Source organism: Mixophyes fleayi, chromosome 8 (genome assembly GCF_038048845.1).
Source record: "Mixophyes fleayi isolate aMixFle1 chromosome 8, aMixFle1.hap1, whole genome shotgun sequence".
NCBI lineage: Eukaryota > Metazoa > Chordata > Amphibia > Anura > Limnodynastidae > Mixophyes > Mixophyes fleayi.
Window position 1 is genome coordinate 2,243,535 of NC_134409.1, and position 25,912 is coordinate 2,269,446.

General features: G+C 50.9%; 1 protein-coding gene across 2 annotated transcripts in view; it reads right to left on the minus strand.

Annotated features, from left to right (window-relative positions):
• The window catches only part of ERI3 (ERI1 exoribonuclease family member 3), a 182,076-nt gene that overhangs the window by 112,088 nt on the left and 44,076 nt on the right, over positions 1–25,912 (minus strand). For both annotated transcript variants that reach the window (XM_075181604.1, XM_075181603.1), the window contains exon 6: positions 5,872–5,944. In XM_075181604.1, coding sequence (XP_075037705.1) covers positions 5,872–5,944 — 73 coding nt within the window. The remainder of the gene's footprint in view (positions 1–5,871; positions 5,945–25,912) is intronic.

Below are 25,912 nucleotides of genomic sequence, written 5' to 3' on the forward strand. Positions count from 1 at the left end.
TTCCATTTTGTAATAAGGTTGTAATAAAATGAGGAAAAACTGAACTTTCCGGATGCACTTTAAATGTGTGGATTATATATATATGTATGTATGTAATACCCCGCGTGGTGTTATTTAGAGTAATACGTTGAAATTGCACCAGAGAGGTCAGGAGATTTATCCAGGGATTTTAAATGACACAAGTGTATTCTTAACTAACTTCCTTTTATTATTATTATTATTATTATTATTAATTATTCTGATATTTATATTAGAAGCAAACAATTATTTTTAAACAATATCTTATTTTAAAACTATTTACAATTGACAAACCTTTAAATTCACCATAATATCACTGACATCTCTAATATTAATATATATAACTTAATTTCTCCATACAACTTTAAGACCTACATTATATATTTCAATATTTATCTGTAGAAGTGGTGCACGTGGTTGGGGCCCATAAATTACTTTTTCACGCCAAATAAACTGATGATCTTTTGTATTACACGGTCTCTGTTGTGAAATATTTACATTGTATTTTTATTACATATTTTGGCTGAAGGCTAAGTTCCAATCCAGACTGAAAACAATTGAATTGTCCAACTAAATCTCAGCCTTCTAAAGATCATCTGAAAAACCTGATATATTGTGAGCTACGGTGTGCAGAATGTGGCACACTATTACACTCTATGTGCAGTTTACACAATATTCAGGTATACTTTATTTTTTATTCTTTGTGTAAACTAAAGAGAAACGATCAAAGAATAAACGTATAAAAGATAACGATGAGTGTGTATAACTACAAACGATCGCCCAGAAGTCTGCGATACCTTGTAAGGCTGAATGGTCTTCTCTCATCGTCAAATCGCACCACAAGAATCAGAAAGTGGCACACAACAGTAATACATAAAGTCTGCACTAGACGGGGAGAGCTGGCTTCAGTTCCCAAACCAATATTGAGTTAGGTCGACAATAGCCTCTAGCGGGTGAAAATAACGGAGGCGACTGGGTAAATATTTCACCTTGTCACCGTGTCTCACACGATGCTCAGGATATACAGTCGGCGGCTGTGTTTAGATTCCAATGCTGGAGAGTAAGTTAGAGAAAGACAGGCCGGTAAGTAGACGTCACACTTCTACCCACTGCCCCCCCAACTCGGCTTTTGATTTAATGGTTCCTATTCCAGTGCTGACAGTTAGGTATTCCTACCCCTCAGCTTATAACTCACACTGGGCTATTATTCAACTCCTGAGCCCCAGCCTGCTGCATCTATCCCAAACATAATATCCTTCATGCATATATTATCTGCCTGCCTATTATGTGGAATGATTTCGGAATTAAATTTCAGGCCAGCAATATTGGCTCTAAGAGCGGCTCACTTTATGGTCTAGTCAAAGGTTAGAATACCAATCAAACTAACACTGGCGATGCAGTGAGACATTTTAATATTCCAAAACCCGGTAATTGTAAAAGGACATAATATTTTTTCCCTGATTACCCCAAAGGCAGCACATGTTAACAAGACGAAAGGAGGGAATGAAAAGAAATTTTAGAGTTCAGTTTTTCTCTGAGGCGTATTTAAAGGAGAAAAGAGCCAAGATCTAATTTCTTTCTCTCTTTTTTTTTTTTTTTTGCAACAGGAGGTAGAAGTACGGTCTGATTTATTTCACCAGCTTTTCCTCTGTATTGTTCGGCCTCACTTATATTAGGGTGAAGGTTTTATGTCTAATTGAAAATTAGCCGGATTCCTAACAAATCTCCCCCGCCAGAAAAGACAGCGACAGATTTCCGCTGCTTTGGCTGCTAATTACATTGTAGCTACAGAGTGTATACTTACACACTCATTACCTGTAATTATGTTTACTCTGCAATTAAACATTAATTAAATCATTTGCTCTCTTACATAATATTATCCAAAGTACACTGACCCTTGTAATTGTGTATTAATTTCATGTGATTATGTTTACTGGAGGTGTTATTTCACATTGTCTTATTAGAGTGTCGGAGGCGCACACAACAGCTAATAAAATTGTCTTATTAAGAGCGGCTGCTCCCGCGCTGGCACCATCCGCCGGCGACGCTGCAGTTGTGGTCACTTCAGACCTCAGGACACTTTACAGATAGAAATCGCTTTCTGCCATTTATTAGTAAGACACGGACCCGTTATACAGTTATCATTTTAATCCACTGGACAGACAGACAGGGCTTCTGCTACTAGATATTGAGTAAGTTTATATTTTGGATTTTATTTTCCTGAATCACACAATATAATATGTATTTCATATTATGTGCTGAATTTTATTTCATTATATACATATTGTTTTGTATATTTTATTGTATACTCCCAAAACTGCAATTTCTGCAGACAAAACAATTATGCAAACTCAATCGTGGGGTTAGGCAGCCTGTGGCTCTAGCTGTTGTGGAACTACAAGACCCAGAATTCCCAACCAGCCTCTACTGGATATATGACTAATTTAAGAATAAATATTGGAAAAAAAAATTAGTGGCAGTAGGGGAAATTCATAATTTTTTTAAAAAATAAATTAGGATTGGTATTAATTACAAATCCCCATTTTATACTTTCTTGGAATCATTACTTATTTCCCGGTCTCCTTATTCCCTAATACATTTCAGCTGCCGCGCTTCCCACCACATAAAGTACAGAGATACAGTGTCTTGTGATGTCACATTGCTATTGGATTACTGCAACGCTCAGTGCAGTTACTCCGCATACAGCGTATAACCGGCTACTTCTGTTCAGGTGACTTTCCTCTGCAGATTGCCATTATATTTCACTCTCCAGTTATGGTTTTCTATTGACGTTTACCATGCTAAATAAACCCACTTTATTCTATTTCATTTTTAGCAAATTCACAAGCACGTATTAAAAAAACCAAAAACAAATAAACTTATGTTCAACCATATACTGTATTGTAGCTGTATCGGTACGTGTAGTAGCAGCGGTAGACGGTGGGCCATAGACAAGCAATGACAAAGTCACAGTTCAGCAAATGGGGATCAACTAGACCGCAGCAAGTTTTATTTTTTAGGTTTCAACTTGCAAAATAAAATAATATCAAATAGAATCCTATGTCTGTCATGTTCTATACAATAACTAAAGCTGTTCCCACTCTACTGTGGGGAGGGTATTGGCCCAGCCACCACAAATCTAAGAGCTACTAAGTTAGTCACACTCACAAGGCAGCAGCTCTCCCAGACACAACTGTCTACGAGAGTGTGTTTTATATCCCCCAGGCAGTATATGAGACACCAGAGGTAGATAATCACCCCCCCCCCCCCCCCCAGAGTAGAGCAGTCATCTGGTGGAGGCCAGAAAACTAGAACCGGCCTATTGTAACTGAGGCCCCACCCACTCTCCTCTATTCACTCCAAGGACTCCGTAAACCAGCTTCTACTTAAGCTGAACAAAGTAGAAAGTCACCTTTCCACTGTAAAAAAAAAGTTATACAATGATATGTATGCAAATACACATATACACTATTAAATGATTCTTTCACGTATTGCATATAGCCATAATATGCAATAAGAAAAAAAATTGATTATTTGATTTTGTACCCATCGCTTAGATGTAGTAAAAGCCCAAATAAAGTCATCAATCTCTAATAGTGTTTATGAACGATTGACGAATGTCATGTAATGGATATCTGTATCTGTCTCTATAAAGCACTGTAAACTATTCTGTATAAACAAGATATTCTGCTGAATGGCTACAGCAACACCATCTAATCGGGTAAAACAAAGAATACTCTGCACTCAGGATTGTCCAAAAGTTACTGCGACACTTGCGTGTACGTTTATAATCACCGCTGCCAGTGAAAAGTATTATTACATAAGAGAACAAAATCCTACTTGTCCCAAAAACACAGCGTTTCCCCCTTTTCCACCGCTATGATAAAGACAATAAAAGTGCACTCTTTATATTTTAGTGAATCAATAGATTTGTTTTATCATTTTTTTAACTGCATATTTGCTAATTACTCTTCACCTGATCACTCTTCCTTTTACACATAAAAGTGGCACTGTCACATCCAATAGCTAAGCTCCAAACGACATCACGTAAATACCGCGGTGTGTCATCAGGTCTAGCACGAACATGGAAAGTCTCGCTGTCACATTGTTACCAGAACTTCCCCACATTGTTTATCGGAGAATTGCATTGATGAATTGTGTAATCTGTGGTCTCCCCTGCACCCAGCCCTGTCAGTCACCGCTTGTCATGCCACATCAGAATAACTGCAGGACGCTGGTGATTGTGCCAGACGGGGAATGGGCATGGATTCTTCCCTCCAGGGCGAGGAAGGTGGGTGGAGGCTTGGCGCCCAGCTCCTGATTACACAAGTCACAGCCCAGGTTACTTGCTTCGCCAGCTACAAGCTACTATACGCTCAGCAAAAGTTTACTGAACTTCAAATGGCGATGTGTAATGGGCAGTGAACTGCACAATGCCTCAGCGTGCCTTCACATTGCATTTACAGAGGGCCTGCAATCAGCCAGCAGATCTGCTCTGACAGCACATGACAATCACGTCTCCCAGACAGACGGCAGCTGATTGGTGACCATGTGAAAGCTTTATACAAATACACTAATACAAGGATCCAAGTTCTATTTTAATGTTTAGCTCAGTTAAGCTAAATGACAGAAAAAACATGAATAAAAAGAAACAGCATTTGAGAGACAAAAGACCAGCATATATTGATCATATTATTATAACTTCCAGTCTTTAACCTATGACCGGATTTGCAATGTTGAGAGCAATCATTATATGTGATGTGGAGGTTCATGTGTCGGACTCATGATTTTCTCCTAGTTGTCTGTTTTGGGCTACGAGGCGCAAAGATTAAAAACAAACAAATTAGTTTAATTTTCTTGCCACACAAAGGACATTACTGCGTTGTGGTGTATTGGTACGTAGTTGTACGAGAGTGACAGAGCAATGTTGGAGTAATCTGAGAGCTCATCTACATGTGAGCGACGGCTGGGCCCAAATCGCCATCAAATTTCAGGAGCCATTAGTGATCTCTAAGGCACCTTTTCCTCAGATGGCAGCAGCTAGGCATTTACAGTGTATTCCAATGTGACTGGGCAGGGCTGGTGCATTAGCGATCAATGCTGAATGTGGCCACACAACAATCCCGCAGTATATTCCGAGCGGTTACATGTGGATAGTGGTCTCTCGTTCATTCATCTGAACAAGCCCCAACTGATCACTGGTACAGAGATGTGCTGTAACCAGCCAGCAGTACACGGCTCACATCTACAGGTTCCAGTATATTTTGGGGTAGATTTATTAAAGATTCCACAAAGGAAAAGTGAAGGTGTTGCCCATAGCAACCAATCAGATTGTAGCTATCATTCATCTAGAATGTTACAGCATAGAGAATGGATGTGGGGGGGTCACGGAGGTGGAGATAGAGGAGGGATATTATGTAGATGGAAGGGGGGTGTAAAGTCTGTAAGAGGGGTGAGCTGGGTGTACAAGGGGTGTTTATGGTCCACTACTTATGGTGGATACCAGGCAAAGATATTTGAAAATGTACATTTTAGTCTGGCTGCTAGATTGTACAATGTTCCTGGAGCCCTGCTGTATATAGAGTCTGATGAGATCTATGGTAATAAGTGCAGTAAGATGCACGGTGTGAGCACATATATAATAACATATATAATAACGTGTGGGAGCAGCGGGCACACTGCAGTGAGCGGCGTCAGACTCCCATTATCAGTGATAATATAACCTGGAGGGTCCCAGAAGAGAAGCAGGAAAAAAAAAAATCACACTTCATTTCCATGCAAATGACACGGACTGAGACACCTCCCCGAGGACAAATACATTTAAAAGAAAAGGGGATTTGGTAAAGAAAGTACCTTTTTCAGATTAATCCACTGCTTGAAGTAATCTGCAACCTGTAGACCTAAATATTCACACTGTCCTGGCAGCCTGTTGGGTATAAAGCAGAGAAAGACACATTTAGTCTCATCAGGATTAGCCGGTCACCATTCCATTAACCCCACAGCCCCTGGAAGTAATTATGTTACACTTTTCTTTTTAGGTTTAGAGGGCTCAGTTGTGCATGTATCAATGTCAGCATTATCGTGTACTCGTTCTCACACATCGGATGAAGCTCTCTGCTTTCTGAAGTAATAACCATAAGAATTCCACCTGTACATTCACATCACCGAGCACAGCGCCACCACCGTCTACTGGTGATCTACTCACATCACCGAGCACAGCGCCACCACCGTCTACTGGTGATCTACTCACATCACCGAGCACAGCGCCACCACCGTCTACTGGTGATCTACTCACATCACCGAGCACAGCGCCACCACCGTCTACCGGTGATCTACTCACATCACCGAGCACAGCGCCACCACCGTCTACTGGTGATCTACTCACATCACCGAGCACAGCGCCACCACCGTCTACTGGTGATCTACTCACATCACCGAGCACAGCGCCACCACCGTCTACTGGTGATCTACTCACATCACCGAGCACAGCGCCACCACCGTCTACTGGTGATCTACTCACATCACCGAGCACAGCGCCACCACCGTCTACTGGTGATCTACTCACATCACCGAGCACAGCGCCACCACCGTCTACTGGTGATCTACTCACATCACCGAGCACAGCGCCACCACCGTCTACTGGTGATCTACTCACATCACCGAGCACAGCGCCACCACCGTCTACTGGTGATCTACTCACATCACCGAGCACAGCGCCACCACCGTCTACTGGTGATCTACTCACATCACCGAGCACAGCGCCACCACCGTCTACTGGTGATCTACTCACATCACCGAGCACAGCGCCACCACCGTCTACTGGTGATCTACTCACATCACCGAGCACAGCGCCACCACCGTCTACTGGTGATCTACTCACATCACCGAGCACAGCGCCACCACCGTCTACTGGTGATCTACTCACATCACCGAGCACAGCGCCACCACCGTCTACTGGTGATCTACTCACATCACCGAGCACAGCGCCACCACCGTCTACTGGTGATCTACTCACATCACCGAGCACAGCGCCACCACCGTCTACTGGTGATCTACTCACATCACCGAGCACAGCGCCACCACCGTCTACTGGTGATCTACTCACATCACCGAGCACAGCGCCACCACCGTCTACTGGTGATCTACTCACATCACCGAGCACAGCGCCACCACCGTCTACTGGTGATCTACTCACATCACCGAGCACAGCGCCACCACCGTCTACTGGTGATCTACTCACATCACCGAGCACAGCGCCACCACCGTCTACTGGTGATCTACTCACATCACCGAGCACAGCGCCACCACCGTCTACTGGTGATCTACTCACATCACCGAGCACAGCGCCACCACGTCTACTGGTGATCTACTCACATCACCGAGCACAGCGCCACCACCGTCTACTGGTGGTCTACTCACATCACCGAGCACAGCGCCACCACCGTCTACTGGTGATCTACTCACATCACCGAGCACAGCGCCACCACCGTCTACTGGTGATCTACTCACATCACCGAGCACAGCGCCACCACGTATATTGGTGATCTACTCACATCACCGAGCACAGCGCCACCACCGTCTACTGGTGATCTACTCACATCACCGAGCACAGCGCCACCAGCGTCTACTGGTGATCTACTCACATCACCGAGCACAGCGCCACCACCGTCTACTGGTGATCTACTCACATCACCAAGCACAGCGCCACCACCGTCTACTGGTGATCTACTCACATCACCGAGCACAGCGCCACCACCGTCTACTGGTGATCTACTCACATCACCGAGCACAGCGCCACCACCGTCTACTGGTGATCTACTCACATCACCGAGCACAGCGCCACCACCGTCTACTGGTGATCTACTCACATCACCGAGCACAGCGCCACCACCGTCTACTGGTGATCTACTCATATCACCGAGCACAGCGCCACCACCGTCTACTGGTGATCTACTCACATCACCGAGCACAGCGCCACCACCGTCTACTGGTGATCTACTCACATCACCGAGCACAGCGCCACCACCGTCTACTGGTGATCTACTCACATCACCGAGCACAGCGCCACCACCGTCTACTGGTGATCTACTCACATCACCGAGCACGGCTGCTTTTACCATCTACTGGTGATCTACTCACATCACCGAGCACAGCGCCACCACCGTCTACTGGTGATCTACTCACATCACCGAGCACGGCTGCTTTTACCATCTACTGGTGATCTACTCACATCACCGAGCACAGCGCCACCACCGTCTACTGGTGATCTACTCACATCACCGAGCACAGCGCCACCACCGTCTACCGGTGATCTACTCATATCACCGAGCACAGCGCCACCACCGTCTACTGGTGATCTACTCACATCACTGAACACTTCTCAGATCACTGTGATAGTAAGTAATCTGAGAGGATGGTGGCAGATCTACTGGCTGCTGTGTGCACCTTCCTACAAAACTAACAGATCCCAGGAACATCGGACGTGATGCAATCAGCTGAATCTGATCCAAGATAGCCCTCAATGTGTGGCAAACAGCAGAACAGGTCCACATGGTGGCTGTTAGTTTTCTGAGACAGGTCAGTTTCTAACATGGATAGCTCACTGTTTATACACCGTATCCGAGGTTCTCATTTACACTCAACCTCAGTTTTATCTCCAGTACATTCGCTCTGTGTCTCTGACAAGATCTAAACTGCTAAAATGGTTCCTCTGGCAAGCACATGCAGGTGAGCACAGATTCATTGGTCGCAAACACAACCCATTTCACCCAGCACAAAATTAACTTTCCATTTTCGATAACAAGTTCCTGGGCGGAATTAATGCTTAAAAAGACAATTCTAATTAACTTATTGAGTCCAATCTAACAGGACAAAGTGCTTTGCAGCATCTGCCTGGGTCATATTGCAGGGGCTCCATATACCGGAGGGGCCTCTATATACCGGTGGGGCTCTCTGGTATATAGAGCAAGACTGTGAACACCTTCTGATTTGGCTCCTCTAGGCCGACCTCACCATATCACAAACAGAAGCTCTGTTGAAGCATATTTAAAAAAGACGAAAGCAGCATAAACAAGTATTTAAACATGTTACGCTCTCTCCATATGCTGCAAACTTTGCCTGTGGTTAATGTATGTGACCCACAGAACACTCACTTGAAATAGGCAGCACCCAGTGATAACTTAATGCATAATGAAATGCGCCTACAGTCCAGGTACTTAGCAGAGTTTACACCGTTCTTATATCTATACTTTGTCTGTACTGGCTCAGGGCTGTCACTGAGAAGGGACAGGCAGGCGAGCCGGTGGATAAATGCACACGTCTCCTTATCACTCTCTGTAAGTGAGCACAGGGATGATGCACGGCTGGATACAACGCATTGTGCAAGGAGCAGTCACACTATCTCTCCCCACACTTAGCAGGGCAGCATTATCACGAGATGGCATGAGGTGACAAACGGCGGCGGGTACCAGGAGAATGAGCGAGGGAGGGAGGCAGAGCAGGAACACTAATTGAACAACAATAGCAGGGAGAACACTGAGCGTGTTATCTAAATTGTAACACCTTTATCTAGGCCGGAGAGTGACAGTGCAGCATAAATCCTGGGCTCCCCTTTGTATTCCATCCTCTCAGACAAACAGCGGATGATAAAACGTGTCACCGAGGTGATAGCTTATCAATTTAACCCTAATTATCTTGGGGGTCAGCATGGGAAATAAGGGCTTTGAATTTCAACAGGTTCTGCCGGTGTCTGCTGCACTAAGATGCGAGAGGGGGTGAGAGGGAGGTGGGAGGTGGGAGCAGCAGCAGTAATTGAATTCTGCTTCTCAGGTGGTCCCAGCGTATCAAAAATTAATGTTGCCGTCTCCCAACTAATCAAAGCGGGTTAATGTCCATCTGCTGCCGGGATACTGCTAGCGATGGGGAGCAGATATTTAGAGGATACATTTCACCACCCCAGGGAAAGGTATTAGACACTGTGTTAGTTCTAGGAGCCAGCAGCGCGGTTTATTCATAATACAGTACACTCCCTGTATTACTGCCTCACCCCAACTGCAGCGCCACTTATCCCCAGGTAAATACTCTCAGCAAACAAAGACAGCAGCGCATTTAACAATTCCTGGCTGCAGGCAAATATAAATGACCCTGGGTTGATACAGACCCCAGAAGCTCCGACATTTGTATATAACAGGAGACCGTACACTATGGGCCGAACGGCACAAATCTGCTCGTTCACAAGAGGCTAACGATACATAGCGCACACCCCGTGCACGGTCCCAGTAATTACTAACACTGAGCAGCAAAGACACAGAATGAGAGTAGACGTTCCCAGCTGAGAGCAGGAGTGTCGGTTAAATACCATATAGTGAGCCCATAAAATACACAATGTAAATCTCATAATGAGATTCAAACGTTATTTACACCGCGCACATAATACGGATTGTTCAGAATTATTTTTTTAACAGGGTTTATCTATAGATCCTAAATGGAGACAAAATATTGCTGCTCGTTCTCAGGTTAATAAATGTGAATACACGAGAAATGCTTTTCTATACAATTACTAATTTGTTTTACTGAATGTTTAGTCTGATTTGATGGATGCGTTATCAATGCATATTTTATTTTCAATATATGTTAACGCTCATAAAACATCTATAAATTACACTCTAAAATTACAAAAGGGTTCCTTACAATTTAGGAACGCAATGGAGGAAACAAGACCATACATCACGCCTCCTAACGTCAGACATTAGCTAGCAGGTGAAAAACGCATTAATAGCGGATAGGTGCGAACGAGCCCTGAAAGAAACATGAAGGAAAAAAAATAGAAGACCCCAATCCCTGGACAGGACCCAGATTATTGCCGATCTGTTTTATAACACACGAGAGGTGTGAGGACGATATAATAAGTGCCACTAATGTTTATTTATTAACCATTATTTGTATAGCACAAACATATTACTCAGCGCTTTACAGAGAATGTTTAATCATTCCCATCATATATGTATAAATATCAGTAAAAAGGATGTATTATTATTAAAGAATTATAACGTTTGTCCTGCACTCGAATTGTACTATTCTCTTTTCCTGCTTTTACTTTTTATTACCTATATTTGTACATATACACTTTACCCCGGTCATAAAGCTCAATGTACATAACAAATATACTTGTTAACCTCATAAATTATTACATTTAACATTATAATGATTCATTTTGTTTTGAGCTCTGGGCCCACAAGAGTAGGACTCACACAACCCTGTAAGAAGACTAATAGTATCCCTTTCCCCCACTGAGATAACAGAGTACATATATATTATAATGAATTATTTTCTATTCCTCCATATTTGTGTCCTTGAAGTTATCCAAGCGATGTCACTAGTGAAGTATTTCATTAGTCATGGACATATTTTTGAAACTTTTACATTTTTTTGCTTTCATATAGTTATATTTTATAACTTACATTTTAGGAGCAGTTTTAGTAGGAGTACAATGGCTAAAGGGTCGTTAGACAAAAAGGCTGATATACTAATGGAGAACTGCAGCATGTACTCTGGTGCAGCTGTGCCCACAGAAGGGCATCTGTCAGGATACAAACGTTTGCCCCAGCCGATGGCAGTAGTTTGACAGATCTGGATTAGGCCTAGTTTTTTTGGAGCACTATATAAAAAAGTCTAAATTAATGAAGGTGGTGATACTAGGAACAGTAGATTGGACTTTGTGCATCGTCCGGATCGTCCACCAACCTGATTTTTGGGTGGATGTTTCCAAAATCTGGGAAGTAGGCATGCAGCGCGATTGGCGGACCGATGCACATAAAGACACTTTCTTATTGTAGAAATTACCCTTAAAAAAGTTTACATTAATCCTTGGTGCAGACAATGTGCAAATATAGTTTGCACGTCCCCTTTTCACCTGGTCTTAGTCATATTTTTGGACCTTTCCAGATCTGGTCACACCCCCAATATCTTTAATATTCCTTTTTCTAAAGCCACGCCCCCAAGGTATTATATTGTGAGAGAATTATGACTGCTCGATAGGACAAACAGCAGAGCACTGGGGTCCTGGGGAAGAGAAAGCAAATAATTGAACTGTACTAGGTAATAGTTATACTCCTAAAGAATATTTGCATGCATACATCCATCCCTTAATATTTGCATTAGACAAATGCAAAGGAAAAATAAAAACAAATATAGGGTTAGCCCTTGGATTAGTACACAATTTCCTTTACTGGGTGTTTCTGAGCAGCCAGAAGGTACTTTATTGCAGCAAAACTCAAGCAACCATTTGTATTATTAGAAAAAACACAGTTATTGATCAAATTGCAGGACGTGACAGACTAGCTGGGACAATTGTTCGGTGTAGCTGTCAAACACCTCGTACATTTGTATTCAAATTTTTTTTTCTTCCCTATTTCTATCCCCAATACGCCGTTTGTTTTATCCTGCCCGGCTCCATACACACCATACATGTGTTTAGTATCTGCTGTGACAGCCTTGTATCAAATAAATAATTACCACAACACATGCATAAAGAGATGCAGCTTATTACTGGCTGTGTGACAGGTACAACAAGTCTATAAGCAGCGTCTCCGCTCTAAATATCACTGCGCGTGAAGTGGAAACATGACATGGGAGATACACGGGGCTCAATCTGCTGTCAGCTACCACTAATGAATTCAAGCATCAATATTTGGGCTCTGAGAATCTCGCTGAATTCCTTTTATTTATTTACTTCATTCCTTGGGTTTTAGTGATAGGCGATCTCCATGATTTTAAATATCCTTCTCTGTCCTTACCAGGAGAACAATGGTAAATTTGTTAAAGGGAAAGCTGAAATGGTAACAGCTGTGTATCCTCTATTGTGAAAATATTCTACAATACTGTAAATAATACAATACTATACAGGGAGACTAATCCTTAACTCCTGCTAAGCTGACAAAGTAACTTTCCTGCCTGATGAAATGAGTAGAACAGAAGCAAACTATGCACAGTGATAACTCAAAAATAGGGATACAACTTTATATATGACTTGTGTCCCATCACTGCGCTGTAACACAGGTCGTCTTATTCACACTGTAGTATTATTGTTCTGTTTTTGGGGCCTGCTGTTCACGTCTATTTACATCATTTCTACATTACGAAGCGACGTCTTCCTCTTCATCAGTCTCGCTGTGCTGACCAGCAATACGGGCTGTGTAATCACTAAGTAACATAAACTGTTAAAGAGCCTCTAATGATATTTTATACCCTTTATGGATAAATAGATGGGTGATATTATAATTGTGTGGCAAACTGGACAGTCTGCAGCTCAATGCCGATGTTTCACTAATGGATCCCCTTCTCTATATGACCAAATTATTGAGACACATAAATTTGTCCTGACATTCACGATAGGAGTCAGAATCCCGAAACAACATATTGTGTGTGGAAAAGGCAGCGTGAAACAGACAGGAGAGCGACTCCTGAGACAGGACAACGCTGGCTGTCATTTTTATATAAAAGGGTAATAATCATACAATATATTACAGCATAGTATTACCCAGTAGATGCCTCAGTACATGCCTGCCTGACAAGCGTGTAGTCGCTGCGTGTCCCTCGCCCAGCGCTGCCATGTTTACTAACATACAACACAACAGCGAGCGCCAACGGGTCAATAGAGATCGAAAGGGGCCGGAACGTAAGGAAATCTGAGTGATGTAAAAAATGGAACAAAACAAACGGAGAAGACAAAGTCTGGGTGGGGGACAGTTTCTGATTAACATAAACATAATATGATTCACTGCCAAATATACAACATTTAGGCTCTATAGGTGCCCTGAATTAAAGTGTGGCCAATTCTCCTTTGTTAAGAGTGAAAATAATTATGAATTTTATTATGTAATTTGGATTTAGGGTGAATTATTATTGAAAAGTAACCGATTCAGTGGTCTGTAAAACAACAAAGTGCCATATACGTTGTGGATATATACAGATATGAATGACGTTGGCAAAGCAGGCATCCAGTTACTGCAGGGCATGGGTGAGTTCAGAGAGGCCTCAGGACAGGAGACAGAGCTGCTTGTTGTACAGGACACAGATTCCCGTAGAGAGGTCACCCGCCTCTCGCTAGGAAGTGCCATCAGTATCCTTGGTCTTGTTTAGAAGTCTCACAGTAAGGAATACACCTCAGCCAGACCCTCCCTCTAATGCAGCATGACACGCTTCTGAAGACAGAACTGTTTGCAGTCAGTAGGATTTGTTAGTAATTATTTTCGCGGTGTCACACTGCTGTCATTCTCTGGGAGACACAGAGCCCGCCTGAGGCAGCCTGCAAGAGACAATGAGCCTAGAGAAGAATCCACCTCTTCAATCTTCTGCTGCTTTGTCCTTTGAACTAGTCGGCTCTATCTTCAGATTCTATTTATTTACTCTCAGAAATCGAACGCATTTCTTTCCAACTTCTACCAACTACACCGTCCTCATATTAAGTGAACAATGTTTCTACACTGGGGTTCCTGATCCAAACTCCCAAATCCAAAGCACCCCCTTCCGTGTCTAATCTGTTCCTGGCCTGCAGCGAGGACCCTCAGTGATGGGTCTGTACTCATCAGGTACAGGCTCACTCGGAAGTTTTAATTCAGAGTTTTATAGAACTTAAAACTTTATTCTCTTACAGCTGTACTCATTACAAATAAAACACAGATATTGAGATTTTCATTTTATTATGTATATTGACTTGGTTCATCTGATACGCTCCTAATCGGCACAACATACCAAAAGTGTGTTACCCTTCTTACTAGCACAATATCCCAAAAATCTGATACCCTCCTTACCATAAAAACACCCCAAAAGTCGGATACCCCCCTATCCAGCACAACCGCAAGTATGAGACACAGACACCCGTCAGATGCAGGTCTCTGGCACAATGAGATCTCTCAAAGATTGGACATTTTTCTTTTGTAAACATAAAAAAAGCAATAAATAGTAAACAAATGGAAAGATCTTAATTCAATGGTATTTCCAGGGCCTCTTAGCCAGCAGCACTTGGGAGAGAAGAATTATACGGTGAAATAAAATGAAAGCAATGGGATAATTTACTGATGAGCTTTCACTAATGTGCACACAGAGGAGGAATACGCACTATAAACACTTCAACACAGATTCTGCTTTATAACAGCAGCACTTGTCGTTTAATACTTAAAGTGTGAGCGACCCCAACAGTCAGGAAAACGCTGCTCGTCTCGTGCCCGGCACTGGATGTACAGTGCTGCTCGTCTCATGTGCCCGGCACTGGGTGTATAGCGCTGCTCGTCTAATGTGCCCGGCACTGGGTGTACAGTGCTGCTCGTCTCATGTGCCCGGCACTGGGTGTACAGTGCTGCTCGTCTCATGTGCCCGGTACTGGGTGTACAGTGCTGCTCGTCTCATGTGCCCGGTACTGGGTGTACAGTGCTGCTCGTCTCGTGCCCGGTACTGGGTGTACAGTGCTGCTCGTCTCATGTGCCCGGTACTGGGTGTACAGTGCTGCTCGTCTCATGTGCCCGGCACTGGGTGTACAGTGCTGCTCGTCTCATGTGCCCGGCACTGGGTGTACAGTGCTGCTCGTCTCATGTGCCCGGCACTGGATGTACAGTGCTGCTCGTCTCATGTGCCCGGCACTGGGTGTACAGCGCTGCTCGTCTCATGTGCCCGGCACTGGGTGTACAGCGCTGCTCGTCTCATGTGCCCGGCACTGGGTGTACAGCGCTGCTCGTCTCATGTGCCCGGCACTGGGTGTACAGCGCTGCTCGTCTCATGTGCCCGGCACTGGGTGTACAGCGCTGCTCGTCTCATGTGCCCGGCACTGGGTGTACAGCGCTGCTCGTCTCATGTGCCCGGCGCTGGGTGTACAGCGCTGCTCGTCTCATGTGCCCGGCGCTGGGTGTACAGCGCTGCTCGTCTCATGTGCCCGGCGCTGGGTGTACAGCGCTGCTCGTCTCATGTGCCCGGCACTGGGTGTACAGCGCTGCTCGTCTCATGTGCCCGGCACTGGGTGTACAGCGCTGCTCGTCTCATGTGCCCGGCACTGGGTGTACAGCGCTGCTCGTCTCATGTGCCCGGCACTGGGTGTACAGCGCTGCTCGTCTCATGTGCCCGGCACTGGGTGTACAGCGCTGCTCGTCTCATGTGCCCGGCACTGGGTGTACAGCGCTGCTCGTCTCATGTGCCCGGCACTGGGTGTACAGCGCTGCTCGTCTCATGTGCCCGGCACTGGGTGTACAGCGCTGCTCGTCTCATGTGCCCGGCACTGGGTGTACAGCGCTGCTCGTCTCATGTGCCCGGCACTGGGTGTACAGCGCTGCTCGTCTCATGTGCCCGGCACTGGGTGTACAGCGCTGCTCGTCTCATGTGCCCGGCACTGGGTGTACAGCGCTGCTCGTCTCATGTGCCCGGCACTGGGTGTACAGCGCTGCTCGTCTCATGTGCCCGGCACTGGGTGTACAGCGCTGCTCGTCTCATGTGCCCGGTACTGGGTGTACAGCGCTGCTCGTCTCATGTGCCCGGTACTGGGTGTACAGCGCTGCTCGTCTCATGTGCCCGGTACTGGGTGTACAGCGCTGCTCGTCTCATGTGCCCGGTACTGGGTGTACAGCGCTGCTCGTCTCATGTGCCCGGTACTGGGTGTACAGCGCTGCTCGTCTCATGTGCCCGGTACTGGGTGTACAGCGCTGCTCGTCTCATGTGCCCGGTACTGGGTGTACAGTGCTGCTCGTCTCATGTGCCCGGTACTGGGTGTACAGCGCTGCTCGTCTCATGTGCCCGGTACTGGGTGTACAGCGCTGCTCGTCTCATGTGCCCGGTACTGGGTGTACAGCGCTGCTCGTCTCATGTGCCCGGTACTGGGTGTACAGTGCTGCTCGTCTCATGTGCCCGGTACTGGATGTACAGTGCTGCTCGTCTCATGTGCCCGGTACTGGGTGTACAGCGCTGCTCGTCTCATGTGCTCGGCACTGGGTGTACAGCGCTGCTCGTCTCATGTGCCCGGTACTGGGTGTACAGCGCTGCTCGTCTCATGTGCCCGGTACTGGGTGTACAGCGCTGCTCGTCTCATGTGCCCGGTACTGGGTGTACAGCGCTGCTCGTCTCCTGCCCGGTACTGGGTGTACAGTGTTGCTCGTCTCATGTGCCCGGTACTGGGTGTACAGTGCTGCTCGTCTCATGTGCCCGGCACTGGGTGTACAGTGTTGCTCGTCTCATGTGCCCGGCACTGGGTGTACAGTGCTGCTCGTCTCGTGCCCGGCACTGGGTGTACAGTGCTGCTCGTCTCATGTGCCCGGCACTGGGTGTACAGTGCTGCTCGTCTCATGTGCCCGGCACTGGGTGTACAGTGCTGCTCGTCTCCTGCCCGGTACTGGGTGTACAGTGTTGCTCGTCTCATGTGCCCGGTACTGGGTGTACAGTGCTGCTCGTTTCATGTGCCCGGCACTGGGTGTACAGTGCTGCTCGTCTCATGTGCCCGGTACTGGGTGTACAGCGCTGCTCGTCTCCTGCCCGGTACTGGGTGTACAGTGTTGCTCGTCTCATGTGCCCGGTACTGGGTGTACAGTGCTGCTCGTCTCATGTGCCCGGCACTGGGTGTACAGTGTTGCTCGTCTCATGTGCCCGGCACTGGGTGTACAGTGCTGCTCGTCTCGTGCCCGGCACTGGGTGTACAGTGCTGCTCGTCTCATGTGCCCGGTACTGGGTGTACAGTGCTGCTCGTCTCATGTGCCCGGCACTGGGTGTACAGTGCTGCTCGTCTCATGTGCCCGGCACTGGGTGTACAGTGCTGCTCGTCTCATGTGCCCGGCACTGGGTGTACAGCGCTGCTCGTCTCATGCCCGGCACTGGGTGTACAGCGCTGCTCGTCTCATGTGCCCGGCACTGGGTGTACAGCGCTGCTCGTCTTGTGCCCGGCGCTGGGTGTACAGCGCTGCTCGTCTCATGTGCCCGGCACTGGGTGTACAGTGCTGCTCGTTTCATGTGCCCGGCACTGGGTGTACAGCGCTGCTCGTCTCATGTGCCTGGCACTGGGTGTACACTGCTGCTCGTTTCATGTGCCCGGTACTGGGTGTACACTGCTGCTCGTCTCATGTGCCCGGTACTGGGTGTACAGCGCTGCTCGTCTCATGTGCCCGGTACTGGGTGTACACTGCTGCTCGTCTCGTGCCCGGCACTGGGTGTACAGTGCTGCTCGTCTCATGTGCCCGGTACTGGGTGTACAGTGCTGCTCGTCTCATGTGCCCGGTACTGGGTGTACAGCGCTGCTCGTCTCCTGTGCCCGGTACTGGGTGTACACTGCTGCTCGTCTCGTGCCCGGCACTGGGTGTACAGCGCTGCTCGTCTCATGTGCCCGGCACTGGGTGTACAGCGCTGCTCGTCTCATGTGCCCGGCACTGGGTGTACAGCGCTGCTCGTCTCATGTGCCCGGCACTGGGTGTACAGCGCTGCTCGTCTCATGTGCCCGGCACTGGGTGTACAGCGCTGCTCGTCTCATGTGCCCGGCACTGGGTGTACAGCGCTGCTCGTCTCATGTGCCCGGCACTGGGTGTACAGCGCTGCTCGTCTCATGTGCCCGGCACTGGGTGTACAGCGCTGCTCGTCTCATGTGCCCGGCACTGGGTGTACAGCGCTGCTCGTCTCATGTGCCCGGCACTGGGTGTACAGCGCTGCTCGTCTCATGTGCCCGGCACTGGGTGTACAGCGCTGCTCGTCTCATGTGCCCGGCACTGGGTGTACAGCGCTGCTCGTCTCATGTGCCCGGTACTGGGTGTACAGCGCTGCTCGTCTCATGTGCCCGGTACTGGGTGTACAGCGCTGCTCGTCTCATGTGCCCGGTACTGGGTGTACAGCGCTGCTCGTCTCATGTGCCCGGTACTGGGTGTACAGCGCTGCTCGTCTCATGTGCCCGGTACTGGGTGTACAGCGCTGCTCGTCTCATGTGCCCGGTACTGGGTGTACAGCGCTGCTCGTCTCATGTGCCCGGTACTGGGTGTACAGCGCTGCTCGTCTCATGTGCCCGGTACTGGGTGTACAGCGCTGCTCGTCTCATGTGCCCGGTACTGGGTGTACAGCGCTGCTCGTCTCATGTGCCCGGTACTGGGTGTACAGCGCTGCTCGTCTCATGTGCCCGGTACTGGGTGTACAGCGCTGCTCGTCTCATGTGCCCGGTACTGGGTGTACAGCGCTGCTCGTCTCATGTGCCCGGTACTGGGTGTACAGCGCTGCTCGTCTCATGTGCCCGGCACTGGGTGTACAGCGCTGCTCGTCTCATGTGCCCGGCACTGGGTGTACAGCGCTGCTCGTCTCATGTGCCCGGCACTGGGTGTACAGCGCTGCTCGTCTCATGTGCCCGGCACTGGGTGTACAGCGCTGCTCGTCTCATGTGCCCGGCACTGGGTGTACAGCGCTGCTCGTCTCATGTGCCCGGCGCTGGGTGTACAGCGCTGCTCGTCTCATGTGCCCGGCGCTGGGTGTACAGCGCTGCTCGTCTCATGTGCCCGGCGCTGGGTGTACAGCGCTGCTCGTCTCATGTGCCCGGCACTGGGTGTACAGCGCTGCTCGTCTCATGTGCCCGGCACTGGGTGTACAGCGCTGCTCGTCTCATGTGCCCGGCACTGGGTGTACAGCGCTGCTCGTCTCATGTGCCCGGCACTGGGTGTACAGCGCTGCTCGTCTCATGTGCCCGGCACTGGGTGTACAGCGCTGCTCGTCTCATGTGCCCGGCACTGGGTGTACAGCGCTGCTCGTCTCATGTGCCCGGCACTGGGTGTACAGCGCTGCTCGTCTCATGTGCCCGGCACTGGGTGTACAGCGCTGCTCGTCTCATGTGCCCGGCACTGGGTGTACAGCGCTGCTCGTCTCATGTGCCCGGCACTGGGTGTACAGCGCTGCTCGTCTCATGTGCCCGGCACTGGGTGTACAGCGCTGCTCGTCTCATGTGCCCGGCACTGGGTGTACAGCGCTGCTCGTCTCATGTGCCCGGCACTGGGTGTACAGCGCTGCTCGTCTCATGTGCCCGGCACTGGGTGTACAGCGCTGCTCGTCTCATGTGCCCGGTACTGGGTGTACAGCGCTGCTCGTCTCATGTGCCCGGTACTGGGTGTACAGCGCTGCTCGTCTCATGTGCCCGGTACTGGGTGTACAGCGCTGCTCGTCTCATGTGCCCGGTACTGGGTGTACAGCGCTGCTCGTCTCATGTGCCCGGTACTGGGTGTACAGCGCTGCTCGTCTCATGTGCCCGGTACTGGGTGTACAGCGCTGCTCGTCTCATGTGCCCGGTACTGGGTGTACAGTGCTGCTCGTCTCATGTGCCCGGTACTGGGTGTACAGCGCTGCTCGTCTCATGTGCCCGGTACTGGGTGTACAGCGCTGCTCGTCTCATGTGCCCGGTACTGGGTGTACAGCGCTGCTCGTCTCATGTGCCCGGTACTGGGTGTACAGTGCTGCTCGTCTCATGTGCCCGGTACTGGATGTACAGTGCTGCTCGTCTCATGTGCCCGGTACTGGGTGTACAGCGCTGCTCGTCTCATGTGCTCGGCACTGGGTGTACAGCGCTGCTCGTCTCATGTGCCCGGTACTGGGTGTACAGCGCTGCTCGTCTCATGTGCCCGGTACTGGGTGTACAGCGCTGCTCGTCTCATGTGCCCGGTACTGGGTGTACAGCGCTGCTCGTCTCCTGCCCGGTACTGGGTGTACAGTGTTGCTCGTCTCATGTGCCCGGTACTGGGTGTACAGTGCTGCTCGTCTCATGTGCCCGGCACTGGGTGTACAGTGTTGCTCGTCTCATGTGCCCGGCACTGGGTGTACAGTGCTGCTCGTCTCGTGCCCGGCACTGGGTGTACAGTGCTGCTCGTCTCATGTGCCCGGCACTGGGTGTACAGTGCTGCTCGTCTCATGTGCCCGGCACTGGGTGTACAGTGCTGCTCGTCTCCTGCCCGGTACTGGGTGTACAGTGTTGCTCGTCTCATGTGCCCGGTACTGGGTGTACAGTGCTGCTCGTTTCATGTGCCCGGCACTGGGTGTACAGTGCTGCTCGTCTCATGTGCCCGGTACTGGGTGTACAGCGCTGCTCGTCTCCTGCCCGGTACTGGGTGTACAGTGTTGCTCGTCTCATGTGCCCGGTACTGGGTGTACAGTGCTGCTCGTCTCATGTGCCCGGCACTGGGTGTACAGTGTTGCTCGTCTCATGTGCCCGGCACTGGGTGTACAGTGCTGCTCGTCTCGTGCCCGGCACTGGGTGTACAGTGCTGCTCGTCTCATGTGCCCGGTACTGGGTGTACAGTGCTGCTCGTCTCATGTGCCCGGCACTGGGTGTACAGTGCTGCTCGTCTCATGTGCCCGGCACTGGGTGTACAGTGCTGCTCGTCTCATGTGCCCGGCACTGGGTGTACAGCGCTGCTCGTCTCATGCCCGGCACTGGGTGTACAGCGCTGCTCGTCTCATGTGCCCGGCACTGGGTGTACAGCGCTGCTCGTCTTGTGCCCGGCGCTGGGTGTACAGCGCTGCTCGTCTCATGTGCCCGGCACTGGGTGTACAGTGCTGCTCGTTTCATGTGCCCGGCACTGGGTGTACAGCGCTGCTCGTCTCATGTGCCTGGCACTGGGTGTACACTGCTGCTCGTTTCATGTGCCCGGTACTGGGTGTACACTGCTGCTCGTCTCATGTGCCCGGTACTGGGTGTACAGCGCTGCTCGTCTCATGTGCCCGGTACTGGGTGTACACTGCTGCTCGTCTCGTGCCCGGCACTGGGTGTACAGTGCTGCTCGTCTCATGTGCCCGGTACTGGGTGTACAGTGCTGCTCGTCTCATGTGCCCGGTACTGGGTGTACAGCGCTGCTCGTCTCCTGTGCCCGGTACTGGGTGTACACTGCTGCTCGTCTCGTGCCCGGCACTGGGTGTACAGCGCTGCTCGTCTCATGTGCCCGGCACTGGGTGTACAGCGCTGCTCGTCTCATGTGCCCGGCACTGGGTGTACAGCGCTGCTCGTCTCATGTGCCCGGCACTGGGTGTACAGCGCTGCTCGTCTCATGTGCCCGGCACTGGGTGTACAGCGCTGCTCGTCTCATGTGCCCGGCACTGGGTGTACAGCGCTGCTCGTCTCATGTGCCCGGCACTGGGTGTACAGCGCTGCTCGTCTCATGTGCCCGGCACTGGGTGTACAGCGCTGCTCGTCTCATGTGCCCGGCACTGGGTGTACAGCGCTGCTCGTCTCATGTGCCCGGCACTGGGTGTACAGCGCTGCTCGTCTCATGTGCCCGGCACTGGGTGTACAGCGCTGCTCGTCTCATGTGCCCGGCACTGGGTGTACAGCGCTGCTCGTCTCATGTGCCCGGTACTGGGTGTACAGCGCTGCTCGTCTCATGTGCCCGGTACTGGGTGTACAGCGCTGCTCGTCTCATGTGCCCGGTACTGGGTGTACAGCGCTGCTCGTCTCATGTGCCCGGTACTGGGTGTACAGCGCTGCTCGTCTCATGTGCCCGGTACTGGGTGTACAGCGCTGCTCGTCTCATGTGCCCGGTACTGGGTGTACAGCGCTGCTCGTCTCATGTGCCCGGTACTGGGTGTACAGCGCTGCTCGTCTCATGTGCCCGGTACTGGGTGTACAGCGCTGCTCGTCTCATGTGCCCGGTACTGGGTGTACAGCGCTGCTCGTCTCATGTGCCCGGTACTGGGTGTACAGCGCTGCTCGTCTCATGTGCCCGGTACTGGGTGTACAGCGCTGCTCGTCTCATGTGCCCGGTACTGGGTGTACAGCGCTGCTCGTCTCATGTGCCCGGTACTGGGTGTACAGCGCTGCTCGTCTCATGTGCCCGGTACTGGGTGTACAGCGCTGCTCGTCTCATGTGCCCGGTACTGGGTGTACAGCGCTGCTCGTCTCATGTGCCCGGTACTGGGTGTACAGCGCTGCTCGTCTCATGTGCCCGGTACTGGGTGTACAGCGCTGCTCGTCTCATGTGCCCGGTACTGGGTGTACAGCGCTGCTCGTCTCATGTGCCCGGTACTGGGTGTACAGCGCTGCTCGTCTCATGTGCCCGGTACTGGGTGTACAGCGCTGCTCGTCTCATGTGCCCGGTACTGGGTGTACAGCGCTGCTCGTCTCATGTGCCCGGTACTGGGTGTACAGCGCTGCTCGTCTCATGTGCCCGGTACTGGGTGTACAGCGCTGCTCGTCTCATGTGCCCGGTACTGGGTGTACAGCGCTGCTCGTCTCATGTGCCCGGTACTGGGTGTACAGTGCTGCTCGTCTCATGTGCCCGGTACTGGGTGTACAGCGCTGCTCGTCTCATGTGCTCGGCACTGGGTGTACAGCGCTGCTCGTCTCATGTGCCCGGTACTGGGTGTACAGCGCTGCTCGTCTCATGTGCCCGGTACTGGGTGTACAGTGCTGCTCGTCTCATGTGCCCGGTACTGGATGTACAGTGCTGCTCGTCTCATGTGCCCGGTACTGGGTGTACAGTGCTGCTCGTTTCATGTGCCCGGCACTGGGTGTACAGTGCTGCTCGTCTCATGTGCCCGGTACTGGGTGTACAGTGCTGCTCGTCTCATGTGCCCGGCACTGGGTGTACAGTGTTGCTCGTCTCATGTGCCCGGCACTGGGTGTACAGTGCTGCTCGTTTCATGTGCCCGGCACTGGGTGTACAGTGCTGCTCGTCTCATGTGCCCGGTACTGGGTGTACAGTGCTGCTCGTCTCATGTGCCCGGCACTGGGTGTACAGTGCTGCTCGTCTCATGTGCCCGGCACTGGGTGTACAGTGCTGCTCGTCTCATGTGCCCGGCACTGGGTGTACAGCGCTGCTCGTCTCCTGCCCGGTACTGGGTGTACAGTGTTGCTCGTCTCATGTGCCCGGTACTGGGTGTACAGTGCTGCTCGTCTCATGTGCCCGGCACTGGGTGTACAGTGTTGCTCGTTTCATGTGCCCGGCACTGGGTGTACAGTGTTGCTCGTTTCATGTGCCCGGCACTGGGTGTACAGTGCTGCTCGTCTCATGTGCCCGGTACTGGGTGTACAGTGCTGCTCGTCTCATGTGCCCGGCACTGGGTGTACAGTGCTGCTCGTCTCATGTGCCTGGCACTGGGTGTACAGTGCTGCTCGTCTCATGTGCCCGGTACTGGGTGTACAGCGCTGCTCGTCTCATGTGCCCGGTACTGGGTGTACAGCGCTGCTCGTCTCATGTGCCCGGTACTGGGTGTACAGTGCTGCTCGTCTCATGTGCCCGGTACTGGGTGTACAGTGCTGCTCGTCTCATGTGCCCGGTACTGGGTGTACAGTGCTGCTCGTCTCATGTGCCCGGTACTGGGTGTACAGCGCTGCTCGTCTCCTGCCCGGTACTGGGTGTACAGTGTTGCTCGTCTCATGTGCCCGGTACTGGGTGTACAGTGCTGCTCGTCTCATGTGCCCGGCACTGGGTGTACAGTGTTGCTCGTCTCATGTGCCCGGCACTGGGTGTACAGTGCTGCTCGTCTCGTGCCCGGCACTGGGTGTACAGTGCTGCTCGTCTCATGTGCCCGGTACTGGGTGTACAGTGCTGCTCGTCTCATGTGCCCGGCACTGGGTGTACAGTGCTGCTCGTCTCATGTGCCCGGCACTGGGTGTACAGCGCTGCTCGTCTCATGCCCGGCACTGGGTGTACAGCGCTGCTCGTCTCATGTGCCCGGCACTGGGTGTACAGCGCTGCTCGTCTTGTGCCCGGCGCTGGGTGTACAGCGCTGCTCGTCTCATGTGCCCGGCACTGGGTGTACAGCGCTGCTCGTCTCATGTGCCCGGCACTGGGTGTACAGCGCTGCTCGTCTCATGTGCCCGGTACTGGGTGTACACTGCTGCTCGTCTCATGTGCCCGGTACTGGGTGTACACTGCTGCTCGTTTCATGTGCCCGGTACTGGGTGTATAGCGCTGCTCGTCTCATGTGCCCGGCACTGGGTGTACAGTGCTGCTCGTTTCATGTGCCCGGCACTGGGTGTACAGCGCTGCTCGTCTCATGTGCCCGGTACTGGGTGTACACTGCTGCTCGTCTCATGTGCCCGGTACTGGGTGTACACTGCTGCTCGTTTCATGTGCCCGGTACTGGGTGTACACTGCTGCTCGTCTCATGTGCCCGGTACTGGGTGTACAGCGCTGCTCGTCTCATGTGCCCGGTACTGGGTGTACACTGCTGCTCGTCTCGTGCCCGGCACTGGGTGTACAGTGCTGCTCGTCTCATGTGCCCGGTACTGGGTGTACAGTGCTGCTCGTCTCATGTGCCCGGTACTGGGTGTACAGCGCTGCTCGTCTCCTGTGCCCGGTACTGGGTGTACACTGCTGCTCGTCTCGTGCCCGGCACTGGGTGTACAGTGCTGCTCGTCTCATGTGCCCGGTACTGGGTGTACAGTGCTGCTCGTCTCATGTGCCCGGCACTGGGTGTACAGTGCTGCTCGTCTCATGTGCCCGGCACTGGGTGTACACTGCTGCTCGTCTCGTGCCCGGCACTGGGTGTACAGCGCTGCTCGTTTCATGTGCCCGGCACTGGGTGTACAGTGCTGCTCGTCTCATGTGCCCGGTACTGGGTGTACAGTGCTGCTCGTCTCATGTGCCCGGCACTGGGTGTACAGCGCTGCTCGTCTCATGTGCCCGGTACTGGGTGTACAGCGCTGCTCGTCTCGTGCCCGGCACTGGGTGTACAGTGCTGCTCGTCTCATGTGCCCGGCACTGGGTGTACAGTGCTGCTCGTCTCATGTGCCCGGTACTGGGTGTACAGTGCTGCTCGTCTCATGTGCCCGGCACTGGGTGTACAGTGCTGCTCGTCTCATGTGCCCGGCACTGGGTGTACACTGCTGCTCGTCTCGTGCCCGGCACTGGGTGTACAGCGCTGCTCGTCTCATGTGCCCGGCACTGGGTGTACAGTGCTGCTCGTTTCATGT